This window comes from Mytilus edulis, chromosome 9, assembly GCF_963676685.1.
Source record: "Mytilus edulis chromosome 9, xbMytEdul2.2, whole genome shotgun sequence".
NCBI lineage: Eukaryota > Metazoa > Mollusca > Bivalvia > Mytilida > Mytilidae > Mytilus > Mytilus edulis.
In genome coordinates this window covers 41,247,287-41,269,215 of record NC_092352.1, presented here as the reverse complement: position 1 = coordinate 41,269,215, position 21,929 = coordinate 41,247,287, and the positions used below count along the sequence as shown (strand labels likewise).

The following is a 21,929-nucleotide window of genomic DNA, read 5'->3' as shown; positions in this document are numbered from 1 at the left end:
AGCTGCACTTGTTTTATGACCTTGAGCAATGCAAATCAATGTGACATATGTTTGAATAGTATAATTTCAAAATATTCTCTAGTATAGCCGTTAGGTTCTAACAATCGTGACACATTTTGTGCTTGATTCTGAAAACTGACATAACTTTTTAGTATAAATAAAGAAATTTTGCCTATATATAACAGTTTTGAAAATGAACAAGATGATACCTCTCGTTTTGGAAATAGTAGTAACATTTTTCTGTGTTTGTCATGGAGAGTTAGACTCCCTTCATCAAAACAACTTGAAAAGTAGGTAGAAATTGTGTCGCAACATCAGTATTGATCGTGTATTTCTTAATGTAGATATAACATTTTTGTTTAACAACTTTGAACTTATAATTGTACATTTTAATATGCGATTGAAATGTTTCCTTTGCTTATAAGCTTTAGAACATTTTTGTTATATTCCGCGCTATACTAAATTGCCAATTATGTGTTTTAATAACTGGTTGAGAATATCTGATAAAAAAAACCATCGCATTATATGTTTTGGCAAAACACTTTTTTTTCCGAACGCCTTTTACTTGAGTGATCATTTAAATGAAAAAAATATTTACGCATTGTCTTTGTTTTTGCTTTTAGAAATAAATATTCAGACGAGCAAAGACATTTTACTTTATATTCTTGATGAAGTTGAAAAGATAACAATCACTCAGAATGCTTCATCATTGGAATGCGAAGCCAACATTAACCAAACAATGTTATCATGCACACGATGTGAGAAAAATCGTTGTCAATCGTAAGTGTTATTTTGTAATTGATAATATTGATAAATAAACTCATCACAGATACCAGGATTGAAAATTTTTATTTACGCCAGACGCGCGTTTTGTCTAAAAAAAGACTCATCAGTGACGTTCGAATCCCAAAAAAGTTTAAAAGGCCAAAATTCCTAAAAGTTTTGCCAAATACAGCTAAGGTTATATATTCTGATAAACAACACTCAAAGATTCCAGGCTTTAGATTCAAATCGTTTCTTTGATTTGAGTAGTTGTTTTGATATAAATGTACAAGCATATGTCATAAAATTTAAAACTGAAATAATGACTCATATAAACTCAAAATGTGCCTCTGTGTAAATTTCTTCGGAATTCCATCTTCTTTAATTGAAAGGATTTGGTAAGATTCCCAAATTCACAACCATCTCTCAAAGAACCAAGTGACGTTGAAGTTAAGAACCACAAATAAAGATCATCGTATGAAGTAACTTACATAATGGATATACTTCATGCTGTATAATACGCAATAAATACACCTGCTATAATTTAATGTAAAACAACAAAACGAAACCGAAAACTACAGCCTGAATTATGATTATAATACACGTAGTACAATTAACCATAAAGAAATAAAACATATATCCACTGAATAACAGGTTCATGACTTCAGACAGGCACACGAGGAATATGGCGGGGTTAAATATTTATGCTAGCGCTCAACCATCCCACTGACGTTAAATGTAGTGTATTAGCACATCAGTATTCAAAGATTACAAAAGTGTTAAATTGACATCCATTGAGAATAAATTACTTTTAAGGCACAATTATAAAAGAACAGAGAATGAAAGTATACAAAGACGGTATCTTTATTGACGGGTACTATACGAATATCACCTTGAAAGTTTGGATTTGATAACCAGTTTGTAATAAGTTGTCACTGACATTTTTTAAGTCTTGTATCTTCAGATAACAGTAGTCGTCCGATGTGTTAATTTACTAATCTGTTGATTTGTTCTTGTCCTGGAAATGCATTAGATATTTGGGCATTTAGCAACCAACAATCAATAACTTTAAAAAAAAGTCTTTAAAATCATATGAACACTTTTCTGAAATTAACTTTTTAGCACACAGCCACAAATACACGAACAGATGATTGATGGATTATTATACGAAGTAAACAAACCCATTACAAAAGCTGCTAAATTCGGACAGAACGTTGGGAAGTTGGTCAACAAACTAGATAGAAAACTACATTCTTGGTCTGAAGATATCACTTGGAAATTTAATGGATGGTTAAAACAAGCTGAGAAACAGGCAAATAAGGTTAAAAATGGTATTGTCGACACTGGTAAACAAATTGGGAAAGGTGCTGAGAATGCTGGTAAAAAAGTTTGGGGTGGAATTAAAAGTAAGATTGTGATACCAATTTTAAGATATAATTATAGTAAAACAAATAAATGCCTTATATTTGTTTTTATAGAATATTACAAAATATGCAAAAGGTTATATATATAAAAAAAGATCAATGACTTTGAATGATCCTATGGTATCTTTCGCTTCATTTTCTCTTCAGTGATGCTCGAGGCCAAAATGTTTGAAAGTCCAACCTTGTTTCATGACTACTTGAACATCTTTCCAACACAAATATTTCTTTATTCTCTCCATTAAATTATATATTTACCTTAAAGAACATGCAGTAATTTGACAACCTGAATTATATATAACATTTTTTTCCAGGTATTTTTGGTAAACGGTCAACCAGACATATGAAAAAACGATGTGCAAAAAGTTGTCCGCAATGTGATCGACTCAATACCAACACGAATAAACAGAGTAAAGCAATACTATCTAGTAAGTGGAATAAAATATACAATTCCACATTAACATTTATACCCCTCTCTAAAAGATTGAGATAATTTGATTTACTGTGTGTACATGCGTCTATCTGCCATAACAAAGTTCATTCACATCGACCCCGGCAATAAGTCATTGCGGTTATATGTATATTCACATTTGGAACATTAGTTCGTTTCTGTGTGTGTTACATTTTATTGTTGTGTCGTTGTTCTCCTCTTATATTTAATGCGGTTCTCTCGGTTTTAGTATTAACCCGGATTCGTTTTTTTCTATCGATTTTTGAGTTTCGAACAGCGGTATACTACTGTTTGACTGCAAAATAAACTCCTCAAAATTGAGTCGGGGTAATATCTGTGAAGAATATATCTTGTAATATGATATGTGCTGGTAAGTTACCTATGTTTGAGGATTGAGATTATATTGAATTAATTCTCGAGGTCTGTTGTCAGTTGTGTAAATATATAACAATTAACATGCACTTTATTTAACGATTGATATTTTATATGCCAATGTATGCGATATTTATTGTTATTTTAGTCTGTGGATCCAATTTCGTTTCAAGGCAGAAGAAAACCGCGGAAAAAATAATAGATTTAAAAGCTCTTTACAGTTTCATCCTCAAGAACTCAATTGTTTTAAAGGTAACTGTTTTGTTTTGCCTGCGTTTGCTTTTCATGATTTGAAATGTGTCAAGAAGTTTGAAGGCAAATTGTTAGTTTTCGTAACAAAATGCCTTTAGAAATCATGGCATTAAATGCTTTTGCATTATACAGCATGAGAGTTTAGGTGGCAATGTTTAAATCGTTTCTTTATGAATACAGAGACCCAGTATCAACCATACGGACTGAAGATGTCCCAGATTGATTTTGTTATAAAAAGTATAACAGAAATATATTAAGCATTTGCTCGTTATTGCCATACATCCGTGAAAACAAAAAAAATATGTCGATCATTGTAACCTGTTTCTAAATTTAAATTGGTTCCTAACTTTATCTTGGACATTGTTTAACCCCTTTCTTGAGATTTATTGAATTAATTAATCCGTGTCTGGTTCACTGTTATAAGCTACGAAGGAAATCCGTAGTCTCTAACAGTTAATACATCATTTATAAATATTTGAAAAACGTTGAACATTTTTAAATATAGTTTTTATATAATATATCACCATTAATCATATTTTCTATACTATGTAAATACATTAGACTTCTTTTTACATTTTAGAATAAATTTTATATAGAGACACATTTTCAGAAAAGTTAAAGTTGGTCGTAGTTTAATGAATTGGAACCACTAAAAACATAATTATCGTATGTTCATGTTGTAAAACATTTACACTATTTTCGAAACTTATATTGCTTTATATATTAGTGATTAATTAATATGTGTGATAGCACCCCCGCACTCCGGCACCTGCTTCCACACAAATGATAGTTGAGATATGACCGAATAGAGAAGGCATTTAACATAAAATGGTTTGTCCTTTTCCGTTTCAGGCCTGCTATTATATTGAGAATACCATATGTTCAACAAAATGTAAACTTATTTTAAGCTGAGATAATCGCTTATTGTTCTATTAGTAGTGCGTATTAGAACAGAGCAATATGGATTTTATGTTTTACTTTCAGGTGGAGTATGAAAAGAAAAGTGTCCTCTTTAAAGACGGAAAAGTAGAGTTTAAGACATCATTTGTAACATTTCAAAATGTTAAAAGGAGACAACGATTTAAACTTCCTGGAATGTTTGTTATCTCTGACATAAACGGAATGTCTTTGAAAATATCACAAGAAGTTTTCAGACGAATGTTTTAAGAAAAAGTCACAAGCAGGAAATTATAACCTATTTTTGAAGTACAGATATATAAGTTGTCTCTTTTTTTGCATGTGAAACAAGATGCGCACTTCGTTCATGCTTGTCAACAAATAATAAAAATGTTTGTCATAGTATGATAATTTATAATTTTTAAATGATATTTTATGTTTAGATATTTTCTTAATATACAACTTGCTTGAATCGCATTTGACCGTCAACAAACGTACTATGCAAAACATGGTGTTTCTACAAAATATAGATAGTACTAGTGAATATTATGAGATACAGGGTAAACGTTAACAGGTTATGTCATACGCAAAAGTGAAACAAAAAAGACAATGAGCGTTCAGAGAGGGGGCAAGAGGCATGTCAAATGTGACAAGTAATGTGTTTTTTCCCAACAACTAAAGGCGATCAAACGTCTGTCAATCAAATCAAAATTACGAACAACAAAAAAATAAGAAAATATACCACTAATTATAAGGAGATTACCTTTTTAGGAGGTTCAGATTAGTTTTAATAGATATAGGAATATGTGGTGTGAGTGCCAATGAGACAACTCTCCATCCAAATAACAATTTATAAAAGTAAACCATTATAGGTCAATGCACGGCCTTCAACACGGAGCCTTGGCTCACACCGAACAAAAACTTATAAAGGGCCCCAAAATTACAAGTGTAAAACCATTCAAACGGGAAAACCAACGGTCTAATCTATATAAAAAACGAGAAACGAGAAACACGTATAAATTACATAAACAAACGACAACTACTGTACATCAGATTCCTGACTTAGGACAGGTGCAAACATTTGCAGCGGGATTAAACGTTTTGATGGTACCAAACTTTCTCCCTGTTATTAAGTTTAACAATGATATTTTCATTTTTTAATGAACATGATGAACGAGAGCCGTAAGATACGAAAGGATCATTCAAACTTATAAGTCGAAAAAAGAAATTGACAAAGCTATTGCAAAAAAAAACCAACCCAAAAAACCCGAAAAAAACTCATAAGACAAACGACACTTTTAAAAATACAGCAAAGAATAATAAGGATTGATCAACACGAAACCCACCGAATCAGGGGTTGATCTTATTTATTTCGGAAGGTTTATCAGCTCCTGTCATGACCAATGTGTAATTCTTTGAACTTAAAGTCTGACTATTCTTGGCCCAAAATTGCTTGATATTGAAATTTCATTTATAATGGGTGAAGTATATGCTTTTAACAGTCCAGCTGGTTAGTACATATATATAGAAACATAAAACTAAATATACCGAGCATGAATGGTTCTAAAATAAAATAATAGATTCGTCTGCTCAGTAAACATATTTTTTCTATGCCTTGTTTCCACCTGTTATTTAGTTGAGAAGTATCAAATAGACGATAGTATACATGTAGGGAAGATCTCAGTGTCAATGTCATTAAGAGGCAGAAGATTCCAAACAGGTATTCAAACCACTAAATCGGTCACAAATTGCAGCCATCAAGATCAACTTGGGTAAAAACCATCTAGAAATGAATACGACTTTCAAATATATGTTTGTTTGAATATCTTCATAAGTACGTGAAGCTAGTTCCTATTGACAGTTAATTGACTTCGTTAACAGGGGACAGAGATAATGTTGCAAGTATAAAACATGCTCGAAGGCGCCAACCTCCCCCATAACTGAAACAGTGGTATAACTGTATCATTATATATCATTTCAACAAGCTCTACGAAACAATAATGAGAAACAGCAATACACAACAACCACTCAATTACATGCTTCTGACAGGTACATATTGAATGAAACAGGGTCCTTTTTTAGCTGACAATATGGTATGTGCTTTGCTCATTGTTAAAGGCCATGCGGTGACCTATAGTTGTTAGTTGCTTTGTCATATGGTCGATTTCAATTCCTTTCAATATCCCTTTGGTACCTTTCGGCTCTCTCTTTTCATATCAAATAGTATTGTCCTTGTATTGTAAAAATCAATTTGATATCAAAGAGAAGATAACTATTTTTCTTTGGGTTCACCATCTAAATAATACAGATATCGTTAACATGTTTAAGTATAGTATAATAATTACGATGATAGCGCTTCAAATGTGAAAGTCCAACCAAAAAATGTTCGTAGATACAAATTTATAATTTTTTTTTATCAATATGATATCTTGAAGAACAAATATTAAGTTTGCTAGAAGGAAAGCTCGAGTCCCAAATATTTAACACGTTTGAAACCGTAGACGACAAAATGGTTCGGCAGTGAAACAAAAAAAAACAATTGAAAATCACATTTAAATGGATTTAGAGCTTATAACTGACATCTAACTATGAATAATATAAATACAATAAAGAGAGATAACAAAAAAGACATTACATGAACAAAGAAACTGAGGTGTCGACAAAAATATTCATTGCTTTATTAGTTTCGTTAGGAATTAATTTATCACCGAATCTTTCATAATATCTCAACTATATGGTGATTTCCATCTAAATTGTAAATCAACTTTGGAAAATGGAACTCAGAAATGTAAAAAAATACTAAGACCATGAACATTACTTCACCTCAAAAACAAAACATAATCAAGTATATCACACATACACACACACACCAATCACGTAAAATATATTTAACAATACTGAGTCATTTGGAACACAAATTTATCATTGAAGCCTAGGTAATTCTGTCCTTTATATTGGCAGATACTACGTATACACATTCATTCAAAAAACAACTAACCTGATGGTCTAAAATTTTTGATAAAAATAAAATTTTGGCATTGGCATTGGCATACCTGACGTACATTTCTTGTAATGTCTGTAACTTCGACGATTCTTTTAGATATTCTGGTTCACCATCTTACACTGATATATCATGTATGTATTGCTGGAATCATCTCAACCAATGATCTAGATAACATCATACTTTTCTTTCTTTAAAATTAGTATATTATCATTGTTCTGTACCGCTTAATGTATAATCTGTATAATATATTGGAAATGGTTCTTAATTGTCAACAATGGATTTGCATCACCTTATGAGTTTAAAAAGCAATTTTTGAAAATTTACCAAAATGCTTTTAAGGAGAACTTGTTGCAGAGGACGTTCAATGTTCATTCTGTTTAATAATTGCTTTTCGTTTACGGTACTCATTACAAATGTATCGATCTGAAAATTACATAATGCTGAAAGGCTACATAATTAGACTGGTACATGTATTTTCTGAGTGCAATTAAAAATCAACTCGTACATATTTTGAGTTTGGCAAAGATAAAGTAGGTTTGATTTATACCAGGAAACAGAATATGGCTGAAAACGTGAAGGGGAAATTTCCACATTATTATCGAATACACACTTGAGATGGCGTCAACAAGAAAATTTCCATTTCGATGTGGTTTCCCAAAAATATATCAACAAAAGTAATAGATTTTAAATATGACAATTACGTAACAACATTGTTTTACATATTCTTGTGGTTAAATTACACTAGTTCTGTGAGGTATACCTAAGGTTGGTTCAAGTTAGATTACACTTATTTAAATATTTATCTTTTAAGATGTAAAAAAATACTTTATAAACAAAATGGACATTTTTTTTTTTATAATAGAAAGTTAAAATGAAGGAAAAAAAATTATATATTAACTTTTTAAATCACATGAAACACCCATTATCCCTCATTTTAATAAGAGATGGTTAAACATATCACGTAAATAATAATAGGATTGCTTTTTTGGTAATTAATTCTTGGAACTGCCGTAATTTTGCTATATAAAACACCACCAATCGACTACAAAATCACCCTGCTTTTAAAACATTCAACATGTTTATTCCTCTTCTCGTAGCAGTAGTTGCGGCATTTTGTACCTGCAATGGAGAACTACTCTCTCTCCCACAAAATAATTTGGATAGTAAGTTAAAAATTTTCAAATTGATTATTATACATGTAAATATTATTATATTTCGTCTTCTTTAAGATGCCATACTGCAGTTCAGTTTTATAGTTTAGGCTCAAGCGTTTCGGGTAGAGGTTGTTTTTAGAAACACGACGTGTTATTGTTTTTTTAAGCTAATGTTTCTTGTATTCAACCAATGTGCTAGGAGCTGACTTCTCCTAACTATCAATTGAGGTGTAAGCTTTGGATCATTGTTGAAACATGTAAGTTAAAATACAACAATACCAACAGCATTCCTTACATAATTTGCATTTTTATCTTTTTTTCGTCTGACGTGCATGTAACACATATGTTTTTTTAATCAATTACTTTATTTATTTACTAGATGCTAAAAGTTTGATTTTGCTTCAAGTCAATGTTAAAAATTTAATAGGGGCAATTTAAAGATCTCAATTAAAGACAAAACACACTGTTTCATTTATGTTACTTTATCTATATCCAAAATTCATTTTTTTATATGCATTTTGTAGCTGTTGGTCATAAATTATTGCGAATAGAGAATATATGTCAAGTCATTCTACAAGCAAAATCTGACATAATCATTTCGTTCATGACCATTTTCAACAAACGTTTGAATAAAATAATGCAGTGTTTTTAATTTGGTTTTCTCATGCGTTACATTAAATTCAAATATCACAATAATTAAAATCAAGAGATAAAAACTGTTCCTGAATAGGGCAAATTAATCTTTACAAACAAGCAAAAAACACAAAAGAATTGTAATGAAAAAAATACAATTTTTGCAAATAAGTTTGTTTTTTGTTTTCAGTAATAAACGACCAAGCACGAGTAGATATTGTAAATTATATTGTGGATGAAATTGATGCTACTGTAGATGAGGATAAGGTTATAACACTGTCATGTGAAACCAAAGTTAACCAAACGATAAAGTCGTGTGACGAATGTTCAGGAAATATTTGTGCAGCGGTGTAAGTAGAAATTGTTTCATAGACTTGTAAAATAATATTTTTTTTGTGCTTTCTTTTTTTTTAATAAGAAAATTTTATATTAGATTTAACTGTGATATATTTTTTAAGATGTTTAAACGTCGATCCTTATGAACCAAACTTCACAGTTGAAAGTTGGTTTTCTGTATAGACTTTCAACGATTAACCCTAGATCTAGAAAAAAATCTTCCTTTAAGATCGTCGTACTGACATTGTTGCATTTAGGATAAGTATTTCTTAGAATATTACAAAATTATATTTTGTTGATAAACAAGAACACCAGGATTCGAATTTTTGTCAACAATATAGTCATACATGTGAAATTTGTTTTAACATAACACGTTAGATGTTATATCATTGTGTGGTCGACAATTACGTTATTTTCTATATTTAAACATATTTTAGACACGTTTACACGGGGAATAAATACAGTCACATGAAAAGGCAATACGCGAGTCTTCCGAATTGGCTTTTTCAGTAATAGGGTTTCAGATTGTAATATTCATTTTATAAAACTACGTGAGATATATACGGTTACATATTTCGAAAACCATGCAAATCTTACATTATGGCATTGCTTATTACCAATTATAATATCATTAGAGTATTATAAATATTACAAAATAAAACCCCATTTAACAGAAAATAAGCATGAAATAGTATGAGTATTACTTATGTTGAATTAAAGCTGAAACTATTTTTATTCCTTGTAGAGAACTTAGACAAGAACGAAAGAAAATAGATTTACCAAAGTTATTAAGTGTTATCCACAAACCTGTAATACTTGTAGCATCTGTCGGTAAAAAGGTAGTAAAGGAAGCTGCTAGGTTTGGAAAGAGGATAGGAAAATTGGTTAAAAATATTGGAGGGAAGGTCAAAAGTACCGTAAAAAAAGTCAGAGTCGGAATTAAAAAAATCGGATCAAAAATAGGAGGTCATGTTAAAAGATTAGGAAAAGGAGTCGCTAAAATCGGCAGGAATATTGGACGAGGTGTTTCAAAAATAACCAAGAAAGTTGGACATGGAATCAAGAAAATTGGACAGGGTATTAAGAAAATTGGACAGGGTGTAAAAAAAACTGCCAAAAAGATTTGGAAAAGTATGTAAAAATAGATAAATGTGTTAATTAACTTACAGTTGTTTTATCCGAAATAAATCAATATTATTTTGTTCTTCGTGATGATAAATGATAATGACTCTTTAAATTCATGAAATGTTAATGACAGAGTTATCTTTCAAATATGTTTGCTAACAGATTTTAAAGTCTTATTTAGCTAGTTTTTCTTTTTGTCTTTCCTCATTTTTTATATTAACTATTTATCTAATTTTAAATGCAAGTTTAAATGTGTTCTTTTTGAACCGTGGTGTTCACTGTTTCTCTATGGTATTCGACAATTTTGATACTCTCTCTTTCAGAAATATTTGGAAAACGATCAACCCGACACCTTATTGAAAAGCGTTGTGTAAGCAGTTGTCCAGTTTGTAACCTACTCGATAAAGATATATTCACGGATGAACAAATAGTTGGAAAAAGTAAGTATATAATTGATATCTAGATAAGTTATATATTATATATCAATACTTTGTATCAATAATATATAATGTGTTAAACTTTCATTCCAACTTTATGTAGTTGTAGTTACATATTTTATGCAACATCAATAAATATGTTACATGTACACTTTTTCTCAAATCTTGTATAGATTAAGCTACAAAAATATTTTTTTGTCATGCATCCGATTTCACCTTGAGAGATGCACACGCCTGATGAAGCCAATTTGTTTAGCGAAATATTGCGTATTTCTATTTAAAATCTAATAGAACTTTTTAATGTATTAATTAGCGTGTTTAAGTTATATTCTTAGACATTTATATATCAATAATATATAGTTTTATAGGTAATGACTCGATGTCCTTCAAAAACGCTTGAAATTAACATTGGTTAATGTTCGTCATCTCCGATTTCCGTAGATGGTGTTATAATAAATCAGGGCGTTAGCCTTCTTGTTTGAATTGTTTCTCATTTTTTCATCTCGGTGCCTTTAACAGTCAACTTGATGGTATGTCATATTCTCATTGTTGAAGGTCGTAAGCTGTAAATGATCATATTCACTTATTTGCACTCTTTTTAAAGATTTTAATATTGGCAATCATACCAAAATCGCTTTATCATTTGTACCAAACGATATAAAAAAAGAATTAATAATTAATTAATGTTTTGTTGTTAAATTAAAAGGCATATTAAGAAGAATAAACGCGAATCTTAAATTTTTAAAAACATTTGTTTTCTTTTATAACTGTACATTTTCTTCTTTACTTGCAGTATGTGGGGCAAGTTTTGTTTCAAGACAGAAACAGTTATATGAAAAAGTGAGAGGTTTAGAGGACGCATACAACTATATAGTTTCTAATGCACCTGTAGTGACAAAGGTATTTTGTTTTATCAGCCTCATAATGCAAGGATTAGACATTTGTAACAATTCTGTACAAGGTCTATGATAATGTGATTAAATAACTGTTTTGTTATTCATTGGTAATATAGACGTTTTATTTTGCTGATACATGTACAACCCTTTTTCGGATAAAATTGAAAGTTGTGCTTAAAATAACATTATTACATGACAAAGATAGTCGGTTAATGTCGGTCACTCAATGACAAAAAAAAACGCCCCAAAACTTAAATCATTTTTACATCCAAATCTATTAATAACGCCAATTTGATCATCAATTCTGTTAGACATTTGAAACAATTTATTAAAACTTACTGCACGGGTTAACATTCTATGAAACACCTAGTTAATACTTACTACACCTTTATAAAAATCAATATAATCTACAGAGCCAGATGAGAATCATATATTTAAAAGCGATATTTGAAAATTAAAAAAAAAATATACTACATGTATGTCTTATAAGAATACATACCTCAAACAACATTATTTTTGAATAGGTAGTGTAGTCATTACAAATATAAAAATACACTAATATATCAGTCTAAAAAACAAGACATCAGCATTACTATTTGGTTGTATTTCCTTTAAAGAATTAAATATATCATTTACTTTCAAGCGTTTCAATTTTTATCTTTTCCTTTAAGATTTATCTTCTATAATGTCATTATTTGTATACTGCTATAACCTGTACTTTATATTTTTCAGGTGGAATATGAAACTAGTAGTATTATCATAGTCAATGGGAAATTGGCATTTAAAAAGTCCTTTGTAACGTACCAAACGAACAAAATCAAGAGAAGATTTCAGCTTTCTGGACTGTTTGAAATCTCTAACATAGATGGTATGGCCATCAAAATATCAAAGGACATATTAAAGAAAATGCAATAGAGTTACTGTATAGACCATATAGTTCATAAAAGCTTAAATAAAAAGGAAAATGTGCAATTAGTTATGCCAAAGTTGTTCAGCAATATTATTGTACTTATTGAAATAGTATATACTTGTTGAACTTGTTAGTATGTTATATTTGTCTATCCATTTATTTTTTTGTTTACTTGTATTTAAAAGTTTATTACGTTTTACCTGCAATAAAGATCTATATAATTACATATTGAATTTTTATATGTTGCATTTTGCAGAAAGTTCATTTTTAATGAACAATTAAGTAAAAAAAAAGACGTAGCAACCATGAGTTGTAAACCTATGCAAAATTTGAAAGCACTCTGTGACACAAAGTTGCTGACATCTGCTGTTTCTTTTATGCACATTTCCGAAAAAAGAATTTTGTGATTATTTTATAAATGCTTAGTATTGGTAAGAAATAAATGAACTTGATAAGTCGGTTGAAAGTTATTTTAATGAAGAAACAAGAATGTGTCCATAGTACATTTTCTATGTTCAGTGGACCGTGGAAATTGGGGTTTAACCTTTAATTTGGAATTAAAATTAGAAAAATCATATCATAGGGAACATGTGTACTAAGTTTCAAGTTGATGTAACTTTAACTTCATCAAAAACTACCTTGACCAAAAACTTTAACCTGAACTGCGCACTATCATTTTCTATGTTCAGTGGACCACGAAATTGGGGTCAAAACTATAATTTGGCATTAAAATTAGAATGATCATATCATGGGGAACATGTGTACTAAGTTTCAAGTTGATTGGACTTCAACTTCTTCAAAAACTACCTTGACCAAAAACTTTAACCTGAAGCGAACGGACGCACAGACGGACGGACGAACGAACGAACGAACGAACGAACGAACGAACGAACGAACGAACGAACGAACGAACGAACGAACTGAGGCACAGACCAGAAAACATAATGCCCCTCAACTATCGTAGGTGGGGCATAAAAACAAAACACATTATGATTTATTCAATAGTTTTGAATAAAGGATGGTACAAGTCAATCGGACAGCAAGCTAACACAACTGATAATCGAAACCAATTAAGAGAATAAAATATAATACAGTATTCAGCAATGGACAGAATAGGTGTATATACAAATTTATCATATATTTAGTACAAAATACAGCTATTTTGTATATCTAATAAAGGTTGTTTTTCCAGTCTGTATCACCTACCCTGTATCGCATACCCCGTATCGCATAGCTAAACCCGTATCGCATGGTAAAACCCGTATCGCATACCTTTTTTTTTCTTTTTTTTTTTTTACATAAAGTTTTTTCTTTTTTTTTTGCTTAAGAAAAAATTTCCTCAAAATAGGTCATTTTTTTTAATGACGTCATTGTTTGGTATGTAACGTCACGAACGTCAAGTTTTCATATTGTATGTGACGTCACGAACATCAAGTTTGCATATTTTTTGGCACACTAAATGCAACTATAAAAAATACAAAACACTCAAATAAATACAATAATAAACAAAATATTTTTAAAACAGCAGCAGGCAAATGGTAAGGTAACCCAGGTGCTTTGTATAAGCAGATATTTTAAGGCTTTGAAGCAAGACAAAAGCAGAACTGAAGGTGTGCTAATCTATCGGGATCAGAAAACAGTTCATATAATATAATACTCTTCTGTTGAAATATATGATAAAGCGTATAATACATGGCAAAATCCGTATCACATGCCGTATCACCCTCGACCAATATCATCCCTCGGGCCTAAAGGCCCTTCGGCTGATATTGATGTCTCGGGATGATACGACATATGATACGGATTTTGCCATGTATTATTCTCTATATATCAAGGTCTCAATTATGATAAGTCTTTAAAAGTTTTTAACAAATTGAAAAAGAGAAAGAATTACAGATCTGCTATTAATGTGTGTCTTATTAAGACTACATATATAACAAGTAATAAAGATAAGAAAGTTTCGAATAAATTTGAAGAATGTTTAGAAGTGAACACTTAAAACATGTAGAAGATAAAAGCCCTCCTTTTACCATTGGTTTCAGTGTAGTCAATTTGATATAATGTTTTCTTTAATTTGATTGTATATTGAATTCCTAGAATTGTAAAACAACAACTTCTCATATCATATTTGCTTCTTTGATTTTGTAAGTAACTTTACATGTGTCTTCAATGATGTAGTTAATGAGGCGGTTGTAGGCTATTTGCCAATTCCCGTTATTGACCCTGTAATTAGAAATCCCTTTTTAAGTTGTCTCCCTTATGAGGGACATTGATTTTTATTTACAACGAAGAGCTAGCAGAAAAAGCAAATTTACCTGTGCGTAATGTAATGCGAGTAATCTTTACGGTTTTCATATCTTTTAATTACATTAACTTGTTTTAAGCTAAATACTTATTGACATCAGAATTTGTTTTCATGAAAAATTACTTTATATACATCATTTTCAATTCATCATGCGTTGCATTAGCAAAATTCAATTTTGTCCGGTATGGAACCAGTCTACGATTGACAAAGGGAAGTAAGTTGTTTAAAAAGTGTGTAATAACAGAATCAAATCGGTAATTGGCAAATGGACTATTCATATCCAATTATGGCTCCTCAGAAAGCGGGAAGACACTGACGTAAAGAGAAAAAGTCGGATTTTTATCTACAATGATTGGTTTGGAATATCCTAACATTGTCTGAGATTCCGAAACAGATTGAGAATGATATAATCGGAACGCTTCCTAAACAATATTTGATTATTGTCATAATTAAACAAATGGATTAGTTTCGTTCAAAAAATGTTATCAATATAATTGAATTTTACACGACTGTCATACAATTGAGACATTTAGCAAGCTATAAAACCAGGTTTAATTCATCATTTACTGCATAAAAAATTGTCTGTACCTAGTCAGGAATATGACAGTTGTTATCCAATAGTTTTATGTGTTTGGGCATTTGATATTGCCATTTGCTGACAGTTTTTACATCAGATTTTCCGTTTAGAATTTTCCTTGGAGTGCGGTATTTTTGATATTTTACTGTATACAAATTTCCAATGAATCTTAATCTTAATAAGATCTTAATCCGACGTTTGACAAATTGATATGGATTTCGGGGTGCCATAAAAATCCTTATGTTGGGACTGAGGCTGTTCTATCTGAAACGTATTTGACAGGTAAACACTGAAAGCTACAGTTTTACATACATAATTAGTATGGCGTTCATTATCACTGAACTAGTATATATTTGTTTAGGAGCCAGCTGAAGGACGCCTCCGGGTGCAGGAATTTCTCGCTACATTGAAGACCTGTTGGTGACCTTCTGCTGTTGTTTTTTTCTATGGTCGGGTTGTTGTTTCTTTGGCACATTACCCATTTCCATTCTCAATTTTATGTATCCCTTGTATACAAGTTTGCAATATTCACGTTAAAAGTGATTTTCTTTCATCATTGTCTCCACTGTCTTGCGAACATACCGAACTTTGTACACTCGGTGCTCGGTACATGTATATAGGATAATTATACATATGTTTATAGTATTTCCTCAGCAAGACGCCGTAATTGTGAATAATTTGTTTTATGACAAGTCGCCTTAAGTTGTATTTTATCAAATGAAATTTTATAAATGAGGAAATGTTTTTAGTAAATCATGTCAAATATTTTGACAACTTATACGCGTCAGTATACAACTTTACATGTCAAAACAAAGGTAAACTACTACACATCTATATAAATGTGTATTTGAAGGTGTATAACAAATACAGCTACACTTTATGCATTGAAGCCTCAGGATTAAACTGATGTTAGACTTGTAAGGAACGATCATGGCTACAATTTTAATGTTTCTAGCTTTAACGTATGTCAATATAAACAATACAATTCTTTCCATTTAAACTCTTTTTACTATTCAAACTGTGCACTATGCGTGCCACTTTTACTATGAAGTTTCGTAATAAATCATATATTCAAATGGAAAGTTTATGCGCACTACTATATCATTTTGCAAAGGTCAAAACATAGGTTTGTGCGACATATTTTTAAGATTTATATGCCTTAAGCTTCTGGAAGTTCAAACTTATACTCAAGTTCTCTCATGTCCCTCCTTTTACTTATAATACATTTAACATGATCACCTTTTTTCAATTTTATAACATAAAATTACAAGTATGTTCTCAACTTTTCATCTCAATTTGCCTTACTAGTATATTTTGTCATTTTTAGAAGAAAAACTTCTGGTGTACAAAATTTCAATCCTAGTATTTATGACGAGTTTGTAATGACAGATATAAGTCTATCTGTTTTTAATTGCATCTGCTATATACATATATATGTATATATATACAACTTGTCTAAACATCAACCTAACAATGTTAGATCTGTAAATTTGCTTTCGCAAATCTTTTGTTCTTCCATCGCCGGGATTCGAACTAATGCTACTGAGATATCGTGACACCAAATCGCCTGCACTGTAGCCGTCCCGCTAGACCACACGACCACCTGGGCTTCATAAAAATGAAGCTCTCGGTGGCCGAGTGTTACCTTTCCACGTCAGTTTTAATCTAGCGTCGTACTGCAGTACATGATATATAAGACATGGAAATGTTATTTTTACAGATCAGCTATATATATTATGTATATATAAAATGACTGAATAAATAGTGAACGATTAATCTTACAGGGCGATGGATCATATAATATGATTCTGTACACTACAAAATATATGACAAGTCAAAAAGGGTACAACATCACCATTAAATAACTATAAAGTGAATATTAGATATTTCGGATAACAGATATCCTTCTGCGGTAATAGCACGATGTCAAATGAATCATGTCAATATATTCAAATTGAGACACTATCAAAATCTTGAAAGTTTATACAATTTAAGCGGACACCACAGACGCTGGTACAATTTAAAAATTTCCCAATATGCCAAATAAAAATAGTAATTTGCGATGTGAAGTGACACAACTCTAAATTTCCAAAGGTTGTGACAGTTTAGATGTTAAAACTGCACGGAGGGCAGTTCTCAAACCAAAAAAATCAAAAATGCCCTAAACGATCCAAGTTGGTATAATATTTCAAATTTGACAACGGTAGGGCAATTGCAACAGAAACTACATATTTCAGCCTCCCAAACGAATAGCAGTTTAAAAATGGTTAGAAAAATAACTTTTATCTAATAAGGTAAAGTAATTGAATGTGGCTACGTACTTATACATCCATCCCAAATGAATGGAGCCCTGTAATTTAAACTGGTATTTTAAAAAAATCTTCAAACTGTAAAGCCAGTACGGAAGCCGGAGTTACTGGAAACAAGTGATGACAAGAAAAGGAGTGACTATTTCTATGTTTTTTCATTTATGCCCTCTGGGGAAACTGTCCTTAACTTTCTTATCCAAAATCTTTCCCGAGCGACTCTGTTGACCTTCGACCAACCCTCGTTGTCGTCTATGATTGTGATGGTAAGGTTTTTGAGATCAGCTTGGGAGTGCCCAGGTGATCTAAAATGACGACAAACGGGTAGGTCAGGCTTTCAAGTGTAGTCACTCCAATAACCATTCATGCGTTTGTTAAATGGCTGCTCGGTCTCGCCAACATACTGCATGCCACATCGACACTGAAGGAGGTATAGAACATTCTGGGTTTTGCAAGTTACATTGCAAAATATAGTGTACACAGACCCAGTCAAGTGCCAAGTAAATGTTTGAGTATTGAGTATTTGTTTACAAGTCAGACATCATCTGTTACCACATGACTTGCACCATCCTTCAATTGAACAGTTTTTATTTGAGGAGACGTCAGCTCTTACAAATAAGTCTTTAAGACTTGCTGGTCTCCGAAAAGCTAACACAGGAGGATTGGGAAAGATCTTGGATAATTTAAGGTGTTTGGCAATAATTTGCCAATTAGCACGGACCAAACGTGAAAGGTTAGTAAAGGCTGTATGTTAGAACAAACGGGACTATTTTGCTGCGCCTTTTCCGTTTGTACTGTAAGAGGTCATTGCGGCTGTTACTGTTAGCGCGCAAACCCCTTATCTATGTCCAATTTCTTATAGCCTCGTTTTGTCAAAAATTCGCGAAGTTCCTGTAACCGTTTTGTGACAGCCTCCTCATGGAGCAAAACCTCTTCGAGTTGACTTTTCCAAAACTTTTTATTTGGAAAATGACATAATAAACATTACAATATGACAGTTTTGTCAATATTTATTTCATATTTAGTTTATGGTAAAATGAGTTTCATTCAATGTTAGTGGAATATCTTCGAAAAGGTAATCCACCATACAATATGTTACGTTCCTTGAATACTAAAATTACTTTTCAAGACTAAAATGTCTTACATATTTTCATATATTGAAATTTTGTATTCAATATCCATGTCATATTAATTTTGAAAAGCGAAATTAATTATTCCGTTCTATAATATATTGTGTTGGTAAACCATGAACCTGACATCTAAAATAAAGATGTGCAAATCATTGTCCATCAAACTGATCGTCTCGATAAATACATGATTAATGAGGACATACATAAGACAATCAAGTATATATATACAATATTCGGTCAATGTCAGAAAAATATAAACTTTTTTGTTTGAGGCTGAAAAACTGGGGAAGGGCAAGGTTTTACCGAGCCCTTCCCAAGTTTTGTGCCAAGTACAAAAATGAACAAAAATTAAGTACAAAAATTTCTGACATTGACCTAATATTGTTTTTAAACTTCAACTTAAATTAAAACATTGATAGCTATTTAAATTGTAAATTTAATTTTAACTTATCATCATCCCTTAATGAACCCCTGACTGTGGTAAAAGTGTTCCATGATGAATTGACATTGCACAATATATAGCTGTGTTACTATATTTAGGAAATAAAAACAACTAGTTGCAGTATAAAATGTATTACATTTTAACAAAGCTAACTTATACCCATTCCAAAAAATTAAGGGTATATTGTTTTACTTTTGTCTGTCCAAAGGTAACGCTCTTGCGTCTGTCTGGAGATGCACATTTTTGTCGCATTTTTGTGTCGGTAGCATCAAATCCTTGTGTCTTGAACCTGTGTACACATCTTCGTTTCTATCTAGCATAGCGTCAACATGTTAGAGTGCCTTCCATATCACACTTCTTGTAAATGAAAATGTTTTTCAAATAAACATATTTTGCACCTGTTTGCACCTGTTCTAAGTCAGAAATCTGATGTACAGTAGTTGTCGTTTGTTTATGTAATTTATACGTGTTTCTCGTTTCTCGTTTTTATATAGATTAGACCGTTCGTTTTCCCGTTTGAATGGTTTTACACTAGTAATTTTAGGGCCCTTCATAGCTTTTTGTTCGGTGTGAGCCAAGGCTCCGTGTTGAAGGCCGTACATTGACTATTTCTATGTTTTTTTCATTTATGCCCTCTGGGGAAACTGTCCTTAACTTTCTTATCCAAAATCTTTCCCGAGCGACTCTGTTGACCTTCGACCAACCCTCGTTGTGGTCTATGATTGTGATGGTAAGGTTTTTGAGATCAGCTTGGGAGTGCCCAGGTGATCTAAAATGACGACAAACGGGTAGGTCAGGCTTTCAAGTGTAGTCACTCCAATAACCATTCATGCGTTTGTTAAATGGCTGCTCGGTCTCGCCAACATACTGCATGCCACATCGACACTGAAGGAGGTATAGAACATTCTGGGTTTTGCAAGTTACATTGCAAAATATAGTGTACACAGACCCAGTCAAGTGGCAAGTAAATGTTTGAGTATTGAGTATTTGTTGACAAGTCAGACATCATCTGTTACCACATGACTTGCACCATCCTGCAATTGAACAGTTTTTATTTGAGGAGACGTCAGCTCTTACAAATAAGTCTTTAAGACTTGCTGGTCTCCGAAAAGCTAACACAGGAGGATTGGGAAAGATCTTGGATAATTTAAGGTGTTTGGCAATAATTTGCCAATTAGCACGGACCAAACGTGAAAGGTTAGTAAAGGCTGTATGTTAGAACAAACGGGACTATTTTGCTGCGCCTTTTCCGTTTGTACTGTAAGAGGTCATTGCGGCTGTTACTGTTAGCGCGCAAACCCCTTATCTATGTCCAATTCCTTATACCCTCGTTTTGTCAAAAATTCGCGAAGTTCCTGTAACCGTTTCGTGACAGCCTCCTCATGGAGCAAAACCTCTTCGAGTTGACTTTTCCAAAACTTTTTATTTGGAAAATGACATAATAAACATTACAATATGACAGTTTTGTCAATATTTATTTCATATTTAGTTTATGGTAAAATGAGTTTCATTCAATGTTAGTGGAATATCTTCGAAAAGGTAATCCACCATACAATATGTTACGTTCCTTGAATACTAAAATTACTTTTCAAGACTAAAATGTCTTACATATTTTCATATATTGAAATTTTGTATTCAATATCCATGTCATATTAATTTTGAAAAGAGAAATTAATTATTCCGTTCTATAATATATTGTGTTGGTAAACCATGAACCTGACATCTAAAATAAAGATGTGCAAATCATTGTCCATAAAACTGATCGTCTCGATAAATACATGATTAATGAGGACATACATAAGACAATCAAGTATATATATACAATATTCGGTCAATGTCAGAAAAATATAAACTTTTTTGTTTGAGGCTGAAAAACTGGGGAAGGGCAAGGTTTTACCGAGCCCTTCCCCAGTTTTGTGCCGAGTACAAAAATGAACAAAAATTAAGTACAAAAATTTCTGACATTGACCTAATATTGTTTTTAAACTGCAACTTAAATTAAAACATTGATAGCTATTTAAATTGTAAATTTAATTTTAACTTATCATCATCCCTTTATAATGAACCCCTGACTGTGGTAAAAGTGTTCCATGATGAATTGACATTGCACAATATATAGCTGTGTTACTATATTTAGGAAATAAAAACAACTAGTTGCAGTATATAATGTGTTACATTTTAACAAAGCTAACTTATACCCATTCCAAAAAATTAAGGGTATATTTTTTTACTTTTGTCTGTCCAAAGGTAACGCTCTTGCGTCTGTCTGGAGATGCACATTTTTGTCGCATTTTTGTGTCGGTAGCATCAAATCCTTGTGTCTTGAACCTGTGTACACATCTTCGTTTCTATCTAGCATAGCGTCAACATGTTAGAGTGCCTTCCATATCACACTTCTTGTAAATGAAAATGTTTTTCAAATAAACATATTTTGCACCTGTTTGCACCTGTTCGAAGTCAGAAATCTGATGTACAGTAGTTGTTTGTTTATGTAATTTATACGTGTTTCTCGTTTCTCG

At 31.7% G+C, this 21,929-nt stretch overlaps 2 protein-coding genes across 2 annotated transcripts; both read left to right on the top strand.

The window, feature by feature from the left end:
* Window positions 1-202: 202 nt before the first annotated feature.
* Window positions 203-2,676, top strand: LOC139489964 (uncharacterized). Its single transcript, XM_071276815.1, has 4 exons — window positions 203-290; window positions 624-780; window positions 1,885-2,168; window positions 2,498-2,676. The coding sequence occupies exons 1-4, from the start codon at window positions 203-205 to the stop codon at window positions 2,674-2,676; spliced, it is 708 nt and encodes a 235-aa protein (XP_071132916.1).
* A 5,521-nt stretch (window positions 2,677-8,197) lies between these two features.
* On the top strand, window positions 8,198-12,874 carry LOC139488340 (uncharacterized). The gene is made up of 6 exons (XM_071273870.1): window positions 8,198-8,322; window positions 9,137-9,296; window positions 10,028-10,413; window positions 10,731-10,847; window positions 11,638-11,744; window positions 12,473-12,874. The coding sequence occupies exons 1-6, from the start codon at window positions 8,235-8,237 to the stop codon at window positions 12,653-12,655; spliced, it is 1,041 nt and encodes a 346-aa protein (XP_071129971.1). The 5' UTR covers window positions 8,198-8,234; the 3' UTR covers window positions 12,656-12,874.
* Window positions 12,875-21,929: the final 9,055 nt, after the last annotated feature.